At 44.0% G+C, this 19,502-nt stretch overlaps 1 protein-coding gene across 3 annotated transcripts in view; it reads left to right on the forward strand.

Moving 5' to 3' along the window:
• Window positions 1–15,157, forward strand: part of garz (Sec7 domain-containing protein garz) — a 59,648-nt gene extending 44,491 nt beyond the window's left edge. For all 3 annotated transcript variants that reach the window (XM_089581976.1, XM_089581977.1, XM_089581978.1), the window contains exons 28-34: window positions 1,537–1,717; window positions 1,930–2,060; window positions 5,586–5,687; window positions 6,995–7,108; window positions 7,540–7,858; window positions 13,167–13,477; window positions 14,998–15,157. In XM_089581976.1, the coding sequence (XP_089438102.1) occupies window positions 1,537–1,717; window positions 1,930–2,060; window positions 5,586–5,687; window positions 6,995–7,108; window positions 7,540–7,858; window positions 13,167–13,477; window positions 14,998–15,024 (1,185 nt within the window). In that variant the 3' untranslated portion in view covers window positions 15,025–15,157. The remainder of the gene's footprint in view (window positions 1–1,536; window positions 1,718–1,929; window positions 2,061–5,585; window positions 5,688–6,994; window positions 7,109–7,539; window positions 7,859–13,166; window positions 13,478–14,997) is intronic.
• Window positions 15,158–19,502: the final 4,345 nt, after the last annotated feature.

The raw sequence follows: 19,502 nt of genomic DNA on the forward strand, positions 1-19,502 counted from the left end.
ATGCTGACCTGCCCTCCCTTTTTTTATGTAGAAAATAAAAGTGTCATTAAATGCCTTTCAACTTCATTTTTGAGTCACATTTTTCAAAATCCTTGTGGTTTAGGTCATACGTTTTTCCGGACAATACCTACGTCTTTTCTCCGCATTTTTATAAAACGTATTAACGAGGTTCTGCTCTAATGTCAGTCTTGGTTATTAATTTTGGGTAGTTCTCTTACAGTTCAGACAAACTTGGAGCCCGAAGGAGTTTAGAGCCATATATGTTGGTTGTGTGTAGTCACTAATCACAAACTTTCCGTTAAATAATGGGCACATAATGTTCAATTAAATTACCTGCCTTTTTTAAAATTTAGCATAATGAACAGCATACAAGGACCAGGACGAGGAAGGAAGCGTACACATGACCTGTCTCCTTATCCTGGTCCTTTTGCTCGGTTCATTATGCAAAACCCTCAACAAATTTCCCACTTTTCTTTTGTTTAAATTGCTGGTAAGGAATTTTTTATTTGATCTACATTGCTACATTTTGTACATTTCTGTAGTGTAGTTGACGCCATACTACCCACCACATGTTCATAGCCAATTTTTATTGAATATTCAGTCATTAATGGGCTATATTTTACTGCCTAAACATGCTTACCAGGGGCAGATTTAGGCAGGGTTTAGGATTTAGTGAGAAATTTTTTGTTGAAGAACACGCTAACCCCTCACTCTTCTTTGTGCAAATAAAGTTAAAATGAGTGCTGTACACGAGACCAACCCCTCCAAGATTTGCCCATAAATCCACCTTTGATGCTGACACATGCTGTATGTTGGTATCTGTTGGTGTCTGCCATAATCAGTTGTGCCAGATGTTCGAAATGTTCTAAAATAGCTGGTGTAAGTTCTGATGATTTCTTTGAAGTGTTTGGATACAAAACTGTATTTCTGGAACATTGAGTATCAGAAGTGCTTTCTCGAAGTGACTCATGTTTTTATGCATTGAGTTGCTTAAAGGGCAGCTGCACCACTTTGAGAATTCCGCCATATTCAAGGATTCAACCCTATATAGGCAGTAGGAAAGCATGCTAAGTTTGTTTGCAACATAAATGGTGACATAATCAAGTTAGATTTCAGGCTTTTTCTCACACCAACACAGAAGTGAGGAGAAGCTTGGTGTGACATGGTGGATGGTAAGATTTCGAATTTCTGCTCAACCACACCCTGCCGTACATCATTGGATGCTGCCAAACAGTGCTTGGCAGGCTTTGCCTTTGGTGGCATTGGTTTTCTTCCTTCAGAGCAAGCGTTTATGTGTTGAAAATGTACCGATACTGTAGAAAAGCACTGTGGAAAAGCTTGAAGGCCATTGTGATTTTAATCGGTGATTACATCACCATTTTAGATGCTTGCCCAAAAGGACTTCGCATGCTTTACATGCAAGCTTCACTTATTCGACCCCTTTAAGCTCGTCAAATTCTAAAACCGATGTAGTTGCCCTTGAATAATAATGGGCGTTGGTTTATTAAGGTATTCTGTTGTGTTGGCTCTTTCCAGCTTCTGGACCTCATGCATACTTTGCACACAAGGGCAGCATCAATACTGCAGCCAAATGACCTGGTTCCTGAACTTGTTCTATCTTCTACTGGCCTGCCAGTTTCAGGAGATCTGAGCCGGCTGGCAAGAGGCAGTCAGCAGCCAACTCTTTGGAACCTGTGCTGGTGTCCACTTCTGCAAGGTCATTTGCCTTTTTGTCCAGTCCAATTCATGTAGTCCACAGAGCCTTAATGCACATATTGTGCCTAACATATGTCTTCAGCGTTTGTTCTTAGTTTGATTTTGCTTGATTGCAAATGTTTTACGTTACAGTTTGGGTGCAGTTTTTGTCTTTAATGCTTATTTGGCTTGGGCTGCTTGAATATATCTGGCATGTGCTTTTTGTGTTTTTAGGCATTGCTCGTCTCTGCTGTGATACACGACGAAACATCCGCACGTCGGCACTGACCTACCTGCAGCGCGCTCTGCTGGTCCATGACCTTCAGGCATTATCAGCTGCTGAATGGGAAGCTTGTTTCAACAAGGTGTGCTTCTGCTCATGTTGGAATTGTCCTAAATTGCATGCGATATACTCTCAACTGGTGGAAATAATTACCACTAACATCCATCTGAGTGCAGCCACACAGCTTCAGAAGAAAGCAGTACGCATTCCTCAAGTCTTTGGTGGGTGTTGGTGGTAATTATTTTCTTGTTTCAAATCTACTGCGCGACGGGGAGTACCACATAGGACTAGCTATCTATGGTGCATTTGTTTAATGAGAAGAGTTAGTTGTGACAAGTAGGCATGTGCGAATATTCGGTCAAATAGTAAATTATTCAATATTTGATTTGATCCGAATGTTTGGTATTCGAAATCTCGAAGTATTCGTCTCGAGTGAATAATGTGTCTGGAACTTGCAGCGTATTGTTTCGGTTCAGCCTACCTGCTCCAGGATGGCACCACAATGTGCATTTCCAAAGTAAAGCCCTGACATCGCGCCATGGGACTGCGTTTGCGTGTGTATGCCAGAGCAGGTCTACACATGCTTGCAGCAACAGACGCGAGCAGGCGGAAGAGCAGCGCCTAGATCTATGCCTGCCAGATGGCCGCGCTACCCGCGGTACGCACACGCCGTAACCGGCACAGTGACATGCATCATTAGAGACATTTAGCGTAGTGCGATCTGCTTCCATGCGCCGCCAGTGTACACGCACTTATTGGTTCTGACGGAGCAGGCATGCAGACAGCTGTCCGGCGCTTGGCGTCGTGTGGCGTCCTCAGGGCGATCTGCGCATGTGCAGTGGCACTTCGCGGAAACGGATCGCGCTATGCTGAATATATCTAATCAGAGGACGCACGGCTCTCTTGACTTTCGTGGAACGAGTCTGAGCTGACTGGAGCTGCCACAGCCGCTCTTCTCCACGTGAAATTCGCTAAACAAGCACGACAATGCAAGCTCAAAGGGGAGCTTGCACTAGACACATGGAGATTGGTTCCCTTTTCCGATGCCTGATGCGGGGTGGCACTGGGCCACTTAAGTGGGCCAGTCGCCACTTAAAAGCAACAGCTGCATAATGATGCAGTCGCAATTAAAAACAGCATGTTGTGCCCCAGATACGTTGGCACAACATGTAGGTTGGCTCCCCCAGTTTCCAGTGGCCATTTTTGCAGAAACTCTACTCAGATTCACTAGGCATGACACTGCTTCAATGCATTCTCTCTCTCTCTCTCTCTCTCTTTTTTTTTTCATGTAGAGGCCTTGTGTGTTCATAATATACATGATTTCAGAAATGCCTATTGCGCCATTAACCTTTTTTTGTGTTCGAGAAGTATTCGGTTCGAAATTATTTGAAGAAATTACTACTATTCGCTTCGAGTTCGCTTTGAACCAAAAAACCACTATTCGCACATGCATAGTGGCAAGTTTTCTAATAGTTTGTAATAGTCTCTAATTTTCTAATAGTCTAATAGTTTTCTGATGTTTTGTGTGCAGTAGTGAAAATGTGACTAATTGTAAAGCCACAGTGTACAGGCACAGCCAAAATAATACAAAGCATGCTTTGTTATCTCATGCGTTTTTCACTCATTCCATTGATAAAATATGATGGTTTCGTAGGTTTATACACTAGTGCACATTTGGCATTTGCTGGAATATGTATTAAGTACCCCCTAATTTTTGCTATGTAAGGCATGAAAGCAGTTTGGTTGCTGAAGCATGCTCCATATTATTATGGCCATGGCTGTACATTGTGTCCTTTATAAAAATAGACAAGTGCGTAGGCTGCCTCATTCTACTTGTGATAAATCCTGGTGACCAGGCCATCTCACTGCATGCACAGGAGTGGCAGTAGCCATTGTAAATTGTGTGCTGCTGCTCTTGAGCTACACTGGGGTGCAGTCAGATGCACCATCTGCTTATCAGAGCCCAACAGCAAAGAACAGAAGGAGTCCATTGTTCTTCATATTTGCTCAAGCATGGTATGTAGAGTAGTCAGCTAGTGCCAGCTGTCATCTTGAAGCATGAACACATGAGTACACACATTTTCTTTTTTTATAAAGGACCAGCATTCACATTATCTATGAGACCTCACAGTTTTTTTTCTGCTTCTTCAATGATGTAGTACCACTTGCATCATGTGATGTGCTCTCCAAGTAGAATTGGCCTAGCATTGCTGTATTTCCGTTGCTATATTTCTGGAGGGCTTCAAGGTACAGTCTTTGCTAAAAGTAATCGAGCTACTGTGGTTTGTTTCTTAGCCTCTTAGCAAAGCACCTATTGCAGCCCTTCATTTCTGAATCTATGTAAAGTAAGGTGAACCCTTGTCTTCATGTTTTGACACCTTTCGGTCTTTAGGGGTGCCCTAAAGGCTCCGTTATACGGTTGAGAAGCAAAAACCTAATGTTCAGTTACTTTTGGCAAAGGGGGTACATTGTTGTGTCCCATAACCAAGTGGTAGAACATAGTTGTCATGGTGTTATCAAGCCAAGGTGTGCAGGAGAACATGCTTACATCACTCTTAAAACAAAAGAAATCATTGGCTGTATTGTACAGTAAATATAGCTTCTTGCAAATGCCGCTCGTGTGCAAGTATGCTACTTAAGTGCTGATTGCTGACACAGTTCACTCATGAAACTGCACACTGTGCTCCTGTTTGGCATGCTACTTGAACTCCTCTTTGTGGTGTTTTAGCTATCTGTTGCATTGTAGACCATAAGTCTTGCATGCACCAGTCAGTGATTTGTTCCACAGTCGGCAGAAGTTATTAGAAGCATGTAGACGAATTAGTTGCAACTTAATGGAGCCTATTCATTTGCATCAGATTTTTGATAAGCTTAAATTGTGTGCCATAATGTTCTTCAGATTCTGCTGCCAGGCTGTATAATGCTGCATTATGTGCAAGTCGTGAGCGTTGATACTGCAAGTGACTTCCTGGAAAGCTTTTCTTGCTCAAAACATGGCAGAACTGTCATTGAATTGTCAGAGTTTTGCAGAAAGTGTTAGTACTGACAGCATCTGGGCTTGTAGTAGTATGCTAGGCATATGCTTGGCAGTATAGTACACAGCAGTGACAGTTTTCATAGCATCCCAGCATTGCTCCAAATTTAATATTCTAATTTGGTACTGATTTGCTAGCTGCAAGACTAGCATGTTTTTTTTCTTGTTTTTTTTTTTTTTTTTCAGTAATCACTTGAAATTCTGCAGTTGTATTCCACAATAGTGAGGTTGCGCCGCTTCCCGGTGATGGGTCTGTTCAGATGCGATCGTATCTCCTCCTTAATGACCTGCCACACAGGAAAACTGCATGTCCTGTGTATGGTGATAGTAGCTGAGAGGTAGGTAGCGTTGATTAACATATCAAGCTGCATAGCTAAAAACATGTGATCTAACAACTGTTATTGGGATTTCAGCTAGTGTTTGTAAATTGAAAACTGTCAGGTGGAGAGCTAAAGACAATTTGCTGTTTTCACCGAAGTGTGCTGCCTTAGAGATCTATGAAATTGTTCTCTCCTGTCTGCTCTCTATGCATGTTAGTTTTACATTATGGCATGCCTGTTTTTTTTTTGTTAGGTTCTCTTTCCTCTCTTGTCCAAGCTGATGGAGAATGTGAGCCCCAACGACCCTGTTGGAATGGAAGAAACCAGAATGAGAGGTGCTACACTTCTATGCAAGGCAAGTGTTTGCTACAAGCTGGGTAGTTGCTGGCAATGGAGGAAGGACAAATTAGAGGAGATGCCATGAGGTCACTGTTTGTGAGGCTGCCTTGCACCCGGAAGATTGGGTTGTGCCATTTACGTGAGGCAGCTCCCTTCTTTCCCATGTGCCTCTGTTGCCTGTGGTTACGCTGACTGCCTTCAAGCCCGATGTTTCTATCAACTTTTTCTTGCCCTCTTTGGCCTAACACACGCAGTTCCTAAATTCTAACTGGCGAAAATTGGGATTGATGAAAGTGGTTGCTGCAAAACAACTGCAGCAGCAGGTGGCCTGCACCTTAGCCCCTTCCACTAGCCTCCACATGCCGGGCCACTTCCATGCGCACAGCATCTCTTATCGTTGTGATCTGAAATGAGAGGATCACTGCCAGTCAGGTGCACAGCCTGTTGTCGACTGCATTGTGGCATGATGAAATGGCGTACTGTGTGGTGCTGCACTTCGATTTTTGACCTCCAAGCTCACAGCGGCTGCACCGTGGCGGCACTCAATGGTTGTCAGTGCATTGTTTTTATCAGTGGTTATGGCGCTCGGCTACTGACCCAAAAGACTTAGGTTCCATCCCGGCCGCGGCGGTCACATTTCGACGGAGGCGAAGTTCTAGAGGCCTGTGTACTGTGCAATGTCAGTGCACGTTAAAGAACCCCTGGTGGTCAAAATTTCTGGAGCCCTCCACTTCGATGTCCCTCACAGCCTGAGTCGCTTTGGGATGTTAAATCACCATTAACCATAAACCTATATGAGGCCTAGCATTGCTGCCCACGGACTTTTTTCGCGGGCTGGAAGTCGATTCTATGAGAAAAGAGAAAGTTAATTCTTGTGTCAAGTGCAAGATACCATTTTTCGCAGTACTCCGCTTTCAGTTTAGATGACCGAGAAATTCGTAATGTTTAGAAGGTTGACACAGTAAAAGTACGGTGTGAATTGAATCAAATAGCAAATACTATTGAGAAACTACTTGAAGTTTCGAGTATTCATAAACCTCTACTTTTTTTAAAAACTACATTATCTGTATCAGAATCTCAAAAAGCTTATGTACTTCAAAATTTTGTAGCCACCATTTAAATTCTTTTAAGCATTTCTTTTTTTTAATTTCTTGCTTCCCCACTGTCTGTCTCCTAGGCTCCTCTCTAACATGTTGACAGTTCTGAACACATTAGCTGATGTCTTTGCTCTTCAATGAAGAGCTTTCTTTTTCTCTCACATGAAGATAGTGTAATTATTGTCATTGAAATTGTTTACTGTATCTTTCTTATTCTTGCATCTAGGTGTTTTTGCAACATCTGAATCCATTGCTGTCGTTGCCTACCTTTACTGCCTTGTGGTTGACAATCTTGGATTTTATGGACAAGTACATGCATGCTGAGGACAGCGACCTTCTGGTAAGTAGTCAGTATTAGTGGTGTGCTTGTAACTAGAAGTCACTTTCAGTTATCTTTTGACGCACACACTCTGTCAAAGGGATCGCCACTGTTCTTTAGCATGATTCTACTGCACATTGCTGCTGGAAGAATGCCTGTTCATGGCAGTCCTACACATAATGCACAGATTTCAGTGTACATATCTTTTTAGTGCTGTGTAGTACAGAATGGTGCAATACCTTTTGTATCATATAAACTTAAGACAAAGGAAGCAATGCTGATAAGTTACTGCTGAGCATCAAGGGTCAACAGCTAAAATGAAATATTTGCAACATGTTTATTCATGCGGTTGTTTTTACATATGCATGAAAATTTTTGTTTGTTTTGTGGCTGTGAAATGTGTTTGTGCCTCTCTTAAGGTGGCCTCTGCCTTGTCTTCTTTGCTTTGGTAGAGTGAAGCTATACCAGAGTCCCTCAAGAACATGCTGCTGGTTATGGACACAGCAGGAGTTTTTCAAGCTGCTGGGGAGGAGCTTGAGAACTCATCGTCTGGCTACACCCAGCTCTGGACTGTCACATGGGACCGCATTGACAGTTTTCTGCCGCGCCTGAAGGATGAGGTATTCAAGCCACCACCTCGCCCTCCCACTCCTCCAGTCTTGCCCTCGACCATTCCATCTGAGGAGGCCGCACCAGACAGTGGCTGCTCCAGTGACCAAGCCGTACGACCAGCTCAAGAGGAAGATTCTTATGAGCTTGTCTCTGTGATGGGTATGTGGGCCTTTTTTCCAGTCAGAGAACTAAAAATGCTCAAAAGTCATCCCTTACTGATATTCCCAGGACTTTGATTCAGTGTAACACCTAGACTGACCTACATTGAAGCCTAGAGTGGTAGGCTTCAATGTGACATGCTTTTACTGTTGTTCAGTGTGGGAATGTTTTAGCTGTGGTTGGCACAGCTTTGCATTGCTGCCTGTTCCCGCCTCTGTGATAGGGAGAAAAAAACTTGCAGGACAGTTGCGAGTGTGTAATGTGAAGATATGCCCTGTGCCACTACATTTGGCATGCTGCCAAGATAACCCGTTGTAGTAGGTGGTCTGTGCTGGTGCCAGCGGCGCAAAACTGGGGAACGTGCTAAGAGCTAACGCTCTAAAAAATGTTCAGAGCATGCGCATTGAGATGAGTAGGCCTCATGATGCGTGTGTATGTTTTATCTTTTGAATCCATCCTTCCAAGGCTCTTCGTATCTGCACTGCAGCGGCTTTCATGCCCAGTGGAAAACCTAGCATTCACAGGGCCTTCCGGTTATGGCGGAAAATATGTATACCGCTCTATTTTTGCTACTCAGTTGTATGTAGGATCCCCAAAGGCAGGCATGCTGACAGTGCTGCTTGGTGTTGAGGCGCGGTTTTGGGATCAGGAAACACTGCACACTGTCCAGACATTAGCCGTACTTGCTAAAGCCAAATTCTGAGATATTCTAAGCTGAACAAGAAGTAACGCTTGGCTGGCTGCATCAGTGGGGATTTTGGAGGGAGAGTGGTAAGCTGTGAAAGATATCGAAATTGACTGTATTGTACATGAAGACAACTGTTTTTCTGCGGTTGGCCAAGAGATTCGCCAAACGTAATTGCTCAGGCTTGGCCAAGTACTCCAAACAGTTTCTGGTATGTAATGTTTGGCCTGGTTTAAAACAAAGTAAAAGCTCGTTAATTCGACCCCCATTCATTTGGAAGTCTAGATAATTTGAACTGTTGGCTGGCCAGCGTCCATGTAAGTCTATGGCATCACACACTAGGGGTCTTGCACCAGTTAAATCAAACAGGCTCCTGAAGGAGGCCTCATCCAGATATGAGCGGCGTGGCAAGAGGTCACTGAAATAGCCCTACTCAAAACCTGAATTTCATGCTACAGAGTCACTCACTTACCTCTGACATGTGCGTAACAACAGGTGCTATGACAAACTGACGACCCCACTTCCGCGAACAGTCCAACTGCTCAGTTTCAGTTTCAAATTACTGAGCTTCGCGCCAGCCTGCGGCAATGGTGGCTCAGTCAGCCAGCATCAGCCACCAAACTGACACCAGCTGGGCACTGTTTCGGATGCTGATTGGTGTGCCACTGGTCCCCCCCCCCCCCCCCCCCTTTTTTTCTCACTGCTGAGCATTTCTCTTCCATCCACGTGGTTCCACCCCCTCCAGTGTGTCGAAACTGTGTGTTCTGTCATGACATTTGCTGTTTGTAATGTTAAGCCTCCTCACACACGACGGTGACTTATAACAGGGGGTGTGATGCGGTAGGAGTGAAGCTCCATCGGGTTACACCGTGAAATGTGCCAAGGGGGTCCTTATGGTTTTCGAGCAGTTCTGCTTCGACGCTCCCAAAAATATGCGTGCAATAAAGCATTGATAGGAACGTAAAAGATAGCTCATCTCAAAAGCAAGCAACCATTGTCCATTCTTTCACCAAACAAATCTACCTTGGTGCAATCAGTTTCTGAAAGTTTTTTTTTGGGGTCGTTTAATAATTTGAACATTCTTTACACTCTCTTGAGGTTTGAGTTAGCAAGCTTTTACTGTACTAGTTACGTGGGAATCGTGTGTGGGCAATAACGACTTTTGTACGGCTGAAAAGCACATACCTGTACAAGGTGGGATCAAGTTGTGTCCCATGATTTGGTGGTGACACGTGTAGTGCCATCTTGTTTTCTTTTTTTTTTCTTATCACCCACTCTAAAAAAGAGTTTGGACTTGCTGGGCTTGAAAGGGAGAGTGGCCACACAACTAGTGTCGACTGTCTAGAAATTGTTCACTGTTTTTTCGTACACTCCTGCTGCATGGTAGTGCACCTAAGCTTGCAAGCTCAGTGACCAGCTGATGACGAGTGATGAGCATGACCAGCTTGCTTCATGGCATTTTCTTTTTTGGCAGTTTTTCTGTGAAGCAGTGTGAAGGGCTGCCAACATTTTTTACCTTTTGTTCATGCCTTACTTTACCTACATCACTCTGTGCTGATAGACTGCCATTGAAACCAATGTCTGCTGAACCTTAGACAAAAAGGGTGTATGGATATTCAGATACAGTCAAGTCCACTTATAACAATACTGGTTATAACAATATATCGGATATAACAATGGTCAGTCATGGCATCATCAGCTTTGCCTTGTGTTCTATGGTAAAATAAACTGCTTATAGCAATGCTGTCAAGGCACATTGTTGGTTATAACAATTAAATCTGGTAATTGAGTGTCAACCATTATAGAAAAATAAGAAAGAAATGCTACAACCACACCAGCAAAACCATGCTTACAACACAAAAGCACACACGTGTGGGGCCGACCAATGGACTAAGCTGGCGTAGCAACGCCACAAAAGCAAAAGAGGCAGGCGTCATCGCGTCAGGACAGCTGCTGCATTGCTGCATTGGCTACGCACGCCATGCGTGCCTCCAATCAGTCGGTGCAGCACGCATGCATGCAGCCAGCGCGTTTTTTTTCTCTTGTCAGCTGTCACCGCACCCTTGGTTCTGCATGCTTCTTGAATTTCCCATAAGAATCACTTCCGGAAAGCCGGCTTGATTCCTGTGATGTAGAGGTGCGCGAAGCTCCCGGTGGCGCAGCGATGGCGGTGCTTTGGTCATCGGTGAACGGTGAACATTATTCCGGTTTCCTGAAGTTCGAATTAACGAGCTTGTACAGGCTTTAGAACAATCAAACCCCTCCGGGTATTTACTGTCAATAAATGCTCTGAAGTTTGTCATCTTTCCTTTTTTTTCATACACAACCCTGTTATAACAATTATTGGTTATAACAATGGTATTTCCATGGCACTTGAATATTGTTATAAGTGGGCTTGACTGTATACGAATACAAATCGAATAGTAAGTTCTTGAATGGTTAATTTTTCAGATAGTATTTCTAGTATTCGGTTTCCTTGTGTAGGGGATTTATTGAGTTACAGAACCCTGGTCAGCATCGGGCTAACTGTTTGCCACACTGTGCTGCACATGCAACACAGGCATGTGCACTGGTGTGTAGCCCTAATGTGGTAGACAGTGCAGGCTGGTACAAGGTTCGCCTTGCATGACCAGAGTACACTACGCAGCTGATTAGAATGATCTTAGCAGCAGAACATGAGGTGAGAGTAAGAGAGATTAAAAGCTCTTTATTCGCTCCTAAACCGAATCAGGCAGCCAGCGGAGAAGACACACAGGTCTTATCACATGTGTGTGTACATGCAATGCAATTACGTTTTATTGTGACCGTGACACACCTGAACCGTGAAACACTTTTGTTTCTTTTTGCATGAAAAAGCATATTCAGTTCATACCTGAACATCAGCAGCCTGGATTGAGGGTTGCTGCTCCTACTGTCGCAGTTCGCCAAGATTGGCAACTCAAAGTACAGTAGCAAGATACGAAAGGAAGCACCATAGGTTATGAACCAGTGAACAAAAACTTAACCAATGAAGCATTGATAGATGGAGGCTTTTACTTGCCCTTTTGAATCTGAAGAGAATCAGTGTTGCAACAGTTGCCTTCTTATTTGTGCTTGTCTTTCCACTTGAGGACTTTTGCCATTGCCTCTTAACCTTGAATGTTTGCTTCATTGGCTTTCAGCCAGATGTAATTGTTGGTGCATGCCATGCTGTGCTCTCACTGAGTGTGCGCCTTCCGAAAACTTCATTCGGCTGCTCTGGAAATTGTCAGGCGGAGCCCCACACCCGCCCCCGAAAAACAGGGTGACAAGTATTTGTAATGAGCGAGTGGTGACCTAACTGAAGCCACCAAACAAACTAAATTGACGGCCTTTAGAGTGCACTGCTGCATGGGATGGCACTGCTTCTAAAGACCTCTTACAGAGGCTACATTACTACTGGCAGCAGCACTCGGGTCAGCTCGCATTGTGCAAAGTGTGCGCTGCTGCTGAAACATGGAGCATGCATTTGTGTGTTGCCGCACAGCCGGCAGTCTGAACGTGAGGCAGTTGCATGTCCACCTCACCAGCATAAAGGCCAAGCAAGATTCTGGCTGTTTCTACAGATGGCAACATTGTCATTACCTAATGAGAGCAGTTGTATCTTGAATGTGTGGCCCAGCTGCATATCATTGCAGAATTCACAAACATTACAGTTTTCGCATTCAATATTTGGTTCAATATTCGGCCTTTTTTTTTTTTCTTGATTCAATTCAAGAGCTTCTGTACAGTTATTTCACACCTCTGCTAAGCAGTTTTTTTTCAAGTTTGTGTTGATGTCATTTTAAAATACTATGTGCTTGTGCTAGTCTAATGTGCTAGCTATGAAGGCTGAATGCTTCTTCCTTGCTTCTTGAATATTCATGCGTGAATAACTGTTTTGGAGATTGTGCATTGCGCCCAGTTCTACTGAAAGAGAGGTCGGATGTATTTCTGTATTAATTGCAAATAGTTGCTGCATGTTTGTAAAATGAGTACTAAGCTAAGGGAGGACAACCCTGGTTACGAGCAGCAGGTACACAAAACTCTTTGCAAGGTAGTGGAACACTCGTGGCACTAGTATAAAAGAGCCTTATGAGTCTCACACGTGAACTGCAGGGCGGCAGTATTCGTGGTTTGACATGTATGCCATATGGGTATGGAGCTTATGCATCTGTGTGTAGAAATAGTTAGTGAATCAGCAATATATCGGTGTTCAGCAAGTGCATGTAATTCTGTATTATGCCATATTTCACTGTCACATTTAACTGAATTTTATTCCTTACATGCATCTGTTAAATTCGTGGTCATGTGCCAGTTATGAGTACTAGTAGCGAGCAGAATGGTTGCTTTTCAGACATCATCTATCAGACATCATCTTTTCAGACAAGATCTGGTGATGGTCAGGGTGCATTGTTGGTTAGGTACAACATTGTCTTTTTTTAGTGGCTCGGTCACGCACAGTGTGGCTACTGATTAAACTGGGGTAGGTTCATAGCATGCCTGTACTGCAGCATGTACCAGAGCCATTGGAAATTTGTGCGTGTACTTTGCAAGCTTTGTGCTACAGTGGGAGCGTAGCACCATCCTTGTCTCACTGGCCTGCCTTCATGCTATGCCTTTCAGTGGAAGATCCAAGCTTTACGGAACGACGGCCTTCTAGTGCAAGTGTTGGAAGTGAAAGCAGCAGTATCACTTTGGGGGCAAGCCAGACAGGCTTGGCTGGAACCATGGCATTTCCAGAAATCCCAGCGGTGCCTGTGGCAGCCCCTGTGGATCCAGTGTCCCCTCCTCACTCAGTGATTCTACACCCACCATCACTGTCACCACCACCAGTGCTTCCTACAGCTGTGCCGCCAACGGCTACACCTGTACCACTGGTTATTGACCCAATTGTCTTTTGTGAGCAGCATCATTCGGTGTTTGCACCAAGCCAGGTAGGCACGTCTTTCTCTGAACTTTTCATGTGAACAAGTGTCCCGTCGTTAGTGTACTTATGTAGTCTTTGATATAGTATTAGGTCTTAGTCAAGAGTTCAATGAAATTTCGACTTATCGAGTATCATAATGGAAACTGAGAATTGCAGTCACTGACCTAGTCAAAAAAGAAGTCTTCTTTTCTGACTTCGTCAATGCTTACAATTCTTCATTTCCAGTTCTAGGTCTTGAAGTACGCAGTCGAAGGAAACAAAAGCACAGGAGAAAGCTGCGCTTATAATATTTGACTGTGTGAACTCGAGACATTGACAAAATATTTTAAGTGACGAGAAAAGAAGATAAAATGTGTGGAGGTAGCATAAAAGTTCTGTAAAACCATTGAGGAAATATGCAAAGCAGAGTTTTCTTTTGCATATTGTGTTATGAAATAGCTATTATATCAGGTATCATGACCATTAAGGCAGTATGTGTACAAATTTTAGAAACTTCGAAGTAGTTTATAAAAAAACATAGTGTTCTGTAGCTTCAGTCTGAGTTTCGACGTTTTGGAAATTGCACTTATTCAGCTTGAAAGAATAGTAAGACTAGAATCACAGAACACGTTTTTTTCTCCGTTACAGAGGGAGCTTCATAGGATCTAAATTTTACAAAAATAAGCCAGCACATGCTAAAACAAAAGTTGTGAGCAGGAGACGGGCGTTTTTAACTGTAGACATTAGTTTCAGAGTGGCTATACATTGCTGACTTTGTAGTCCGCAATTTGTAACTGGTTCCAGACTTTTTTTTTTTACTTGTTGGTTACAAATTTGTTGGTTGCTATGCTTTGAGACTATGTTGTAAAACAGTCCATCAGACAGCAGCAAGGTCTTTTAGAAAGCCCTCTCACAGCAGGCATTCAAAGATAAGAATATATGACGCCTAACAGCATGAGAAGTGGTTGTCTCTTTACAGCAGTGTTTTAAGTTAGTCTGTGGTGGACTTCTGGATTGTTGTTTATTCACAGGAATGTTCACGTCATAATTGTTGGAAGTAAGTTAGTGTACATTTTGAATTATCTTACATTAAGACATTGTGTCAGTTGTGTTCATTTGTTTTATTTCTCAGTCATGAATGGAGCTGGTGGCTTTGTATCTTTACATTGTCTATGAAGTTATATTTTTATGTGTATTAAGCTGTTAAAGCACAAATACATAGTGTCTGCTGCTGCTTGATTTGCTGAGATGAACTGTTCAACAGAGGATAGCAGCGCCCTACTAAGGTTGTGCTTTCTGTTGGTGACCACAGAAGATAAATTATTAGAAAAATGGAGTCATACCAATGGTACTGAAGGAAACTCTCTGAAAACCGCCATTTTTACATGCAGTTTCCTTCTTTGTGTGTGCTGGAAATTATGCGAACGTTTAATGTTTAGTGTTCATGTTCTTTTAGTCACGTTCTGTCGATTTACTGCCTAATGAATGGAAGTTATACTGCAGAAAGTATTGATTTCCTTCTCCATAATCTTTCTTCTTTTATCCTAGAACCCCGTGAAGTCAGCTGATCGATGAAGATCATACTCCGCCTTGGTGCAGTTTTTACAGATGCGTCATTGTTCTGCTTCCAAATGAAATTTTCAAGAATAAAAAACTGTATATAGTGATACTAATAAAAGCTGCTAGGCTGAAAGTGGCCCCTTTTGAATTTGTATGTTAATGTACTTTTTTTTAGGGGGGAGGGGAAGGATTGCAAAAGCAAGTGAAAAGGCTTCTGATTTTGTTTGGCATTTAATTTGAATGCTGTTTATACAAGGTATGTTTCTTGACTCTCGGGTAATGGCTTTATTGGGGGGTTTCTAGCCACGAGCCTGCTTTGGTACTATCAGAAAGCTTCTGTATGGTGGAAACTTTTATGTCATAATGATATGATGTCATGTAGCACATGTAGCACCGTCTGTTTACCTCAAGTTTATTTTTGTACTTAATATTTGAGACCCATAGGGAACCTAACAAAAAGTGCTGCTGGCCAAAGGCGCGATGCGAATCTCCTTTTTCTGACCTTTAGAGAAAGCCAGCTGGTATAGTGAGAGATGCACCTGTTTTAATTATGTAAGCATGGGGCATATAATTTGAGGACAAGGCTTTGTAAATTGCACTGCAAGCAGCACCTTTTACATCTTGTATGTGCTTGGCAGCTCTTGCAGTAATGCAATTGTTGTGCTGTGTTATTTTTGCCTCACATGAATTCATCTCTGAAGACTTTTGCTCTGAACACCTTAGTTTCAAGCAATTGCTGTGAAAAGAAGGCATCATGATGCTATGAAGAATTTTGTGGTGTTGGTGAAGAGACTGGTTGTCCCAGTGAAAGTGATGGTGAACCATGTGGCAATGTAGTTTGTAAATAAACTTCCAAATTGATTTTGGCATAAGATAATCACCGCATAAGTATTAATAAAAATGTGTTATTATTCAGAAGTACTTGTATTTGGGCGTGTTGGTTCATAACTTTTCAGGAGGACACAGGGGCGCAATAAAAGACATGGACAGAGAAGTAGACAGGGACGAGCGCTTACTATCAACAGACTTTTATTCGACGTAGACCGTTAATATACCTTCGCTTACCCAAGCACCACTGTGCGAATCACAAGCACGTGGGTACCAGAAAACGCCAAAAGAAATCCAAAGGTAGGCGATTACAGAAATCTATCTAAGAAAACCATTTCAGATCGGCGAAGTATCGCAGATGAATCACTGATGCAGTTATCTCCTTTTTTTCTGATGTAATAGGCTTCCACCAGTTCCCGTTCAATCTGATCGCGGCTTCTCAACAATACTCTACAGTCCGATAAGCGGGAAGCCTATTACATCAGAAAAAAAGGAGATAACTGCATCAGTGATTCATCTGTGATACTTCGCCGATCTGAAATGGTTTTCTTAGATAGATTTCTGTAATCGCCTACCTTTGGATTTCTTTTGGTGTTTTCTGGTACCCACGTGCTTGTGATTCGCACAGTGGTGCTTGGGTAAGCGAAGGTATATTAACGGTCTACGTCGAATAAAGCCTGTTGATAGTAAGCGCTCGTCCCTGTCTACTTCTCTGTCCGTGTCTTTTATTGCGCCCCTGTGTCCACCTGAAAATGTTATTATTGCAATTGTATTTTATTTGGGGTAAATCGTACTTTGAAGAGACTTTGGGTACCCCATGCAGTCTGTGTAATTGAATGCAGTGGTCTTGGGACTTCTGTTCAATTTAGCTGTAAAATAGTGCATACAGTGTGTGGAGACAGACATTTACGTTGTATATCTGGTGTAGTATGTAGACTTACTTCAATAACTGCGAAAGAAAAGTGGGTGGTTACGGTGCCACAGGGAAGCTTGGAAATTTGTAATACTACTGGTCAAATAAAAATTGTAAATTGTGGGGCTTTTTCGCTTTCCTTACCACAGGAAATTAGGCAATTTCAGGGTGGTGTGCATAAAATATTTTTTTCTCGCATTAATGTCAACGTCGTATTTTATTGCTGCACATCATAGTGTAACTAATGGAATTCTTTTTTCAATACAAAGAAAAGACATACATTGAATATGAAAGAAAAAAATATAAGAAAATTTGACTTACGAAAAGTCACAAAAATATTCAACAGTCCAAAGAAAAAAATCAAGAATACATACACATTTTGTGTGTTACAATGCCAAAAATTAGTATTCAAAGCTTCACTTCATGCTAAACTTTCCAGTCAACAAAAAAAAATGGTTGGGTAGTTAAACCGAGTAGGACGTGCAAAAGCACTTGAGACAGCACCGCCTCAAAGGCATCCGCATGGAAGATCTTGGCGTCAGCCGCTGCACGTGTGCGTGGGGGGGGGGGGGAGTGCCGCTCGCAGAGAAGGGGGGGGGGGGGTCGCCTGCGCAAGGCCTCCGGCGCTGGCGCTCCGTCAGTGGTTAAGGCTTCACACATAACTTGTGTTTTTCAGCTTTGCTAGTGAAGTAGCGCTTATGCGCTAAAAAAAAAAAAAAACGTGCGCAGTGCTTTGGGCTACTCCGCAGTGCAATGCCAAGGTGGACCCCGGGCCATCTTGCAACACGGAATCGTCCAGAACATCCCGGCACCTTCAGAGAGGCCCTGAAAGCAGGCAGTCCTCTTGACAACGGCGGAAACGAAAGTTACAGATGGGCACCTAAATTTATGTCGCATTCGCTGTCGGTTGCGATAAAAATTCGGACCTTTCGCCGCGAAGGCTAGCTGCGCCACCCGGTTCCATTCTTCAGAGCTTAGAACATCTTGTGCGAAGGCATGTTACATGGCGTGTTCATTCCCCCACTGTACTACTGTTACAACCTTTAGCGGAATAATACTTTGGCACCCCCACCCTTCGCTGGTCTGGCAGCCGCGTGGATCAAATTCGAGCTCAAACGACTCCGGACACAAGCGGCGGCACTCGCAGCGCGTCCCCTACGTGGCGCGCAGCGTCCATGCAGCTTAGGGTGCCTCGATGCCTGCCCACCGGCGGGCAGGCATCGTGGTACCCTAATGCAGCTGCAGCAGGCACACGCCGTGACGTCGAAGCGGCGCCGGGCCGGCCGGGTACGGAGGCAGGGAGACTCGTGACGTCACAGCATCCAAGGAGCAGTAGTTCAAGGAAAAAATGGAAAAAAGTGCTTTCCGCTGGCTTCGTGCAAAAAACGATGCGATTTCAGTCGACTTAGGAACGCCAGCTTTCATTCCAGTACAGAATTAGACCGCATAAAGTTTAATGCAGTATCTCTAAAAATCGCGCGAGCGTCGTCGCGGCAAGCGCGCCATGTTTGCGGTCGTTTCAGGCCAGCTCGCGCAGTGTCACGGTGCGCCGTGAGGTACCCGGCCTGAACTGTTGGTTATCCGGAGCATATTTGTACGTTGTTGAATACGTCAGCGACCACTTATCTTTGTGGAGCGCGTATTGTGCATGAAGTTTGCAGCAGAATTCTTCTGCGCCGTGATATAACCGAGCTGCCTCAACTCGGCAGCAAAACTGGCTGGCTGCGCTGCACGCAAGAATGTACACGACTTGCAGCTTTTAATATCAGTTGATAACTGTCAGCGAGCCATGCATGCAGGACACATCGTGGATAAACAGCACGATTAATTACCGAAATTGCAAAACTGCCGCCGTAGAAATTGATAATTCAAGCGCCTGTAGTCCGCGAACTGCTGACGCTTCTAAGACGTTCTTTCAGCAGAAAGGCAAAGCTTCATAGCTGCCTTATTTACACTACAGAACGGTGAAACAAATTCTGCCATGCGCTCGCAGCACGAACGGCAGACACAGCGAGAATGTTTTGCAGTTTTGACTAGCTACGTAGCGCTGCTTCGTATGCACAAGACGTCTAGCGCTTTTACAGCAACGCAGTGTGCAGCCATTCCGCTAGATTCAGTAGTAACACGTCACTTTCAGCAGATAGAGATGACAAGTTAAGCTACAGCTAAGTGAACAGACCCTTCGAATTACTCACCTCTTCAAAAACGGCACTTCGGCCGTCGGCACCGCGGAAGTCAGCACCCTGTTGGGACTGGGTGTCCGAGCCAGGAAACGGTCGAGGCGACGGTGAGTAAAGGACGTTTATGTACAGTATGTACAAGGGCTTTTACATGGTACAAGGGTCAAGAGCACCACGGGCTAGCACAGAGAAGAAGGGCGGCCCCGGCGGCGAGCGTAGCTCCGGCGTGATGGCTCTTGACCCTTGTACCATGTAAAAGCCCTTGTACATACTGTACATAAACGTCCTTTACTCACCGTCGCCTCGACCGTTTCCTGGCTCGGACACCCAGTCCCAACAGTGGATGGCAGCTGCGGGATCGACCGGCGTCAGCTACCTCGGCGCGGTGAGTGCCTAATGTTTTCCCCTCAATTCGCCAGACTGCTCTAGCACACGTGATTGTAGTTTAGAGTAGGGCTGTGTGTTGCACTGGAGAGAGCTTTGCTGTTTCGAGCCAAGTCGGAGCGCTTTGAAACGAAAGCTGGTGCAGAGGGAGTAAACGAGGCGTTTTGGAAAGAATTACTTGCGCGTGT

Source organism: Amblyomma mixtum, chromosome 3, assembly GCF_055824585.1.
Source record: "Amblyomma mixtum isolate Tamu chromosome 3, ASM5582458v1, whole genome shotgun sequence".
NCBI lineage: Eukaryota > Metazoa > Arthropoda > Arachnida > Ixodida > Ixodidae > Amblyomma > Amblyomma mixtum.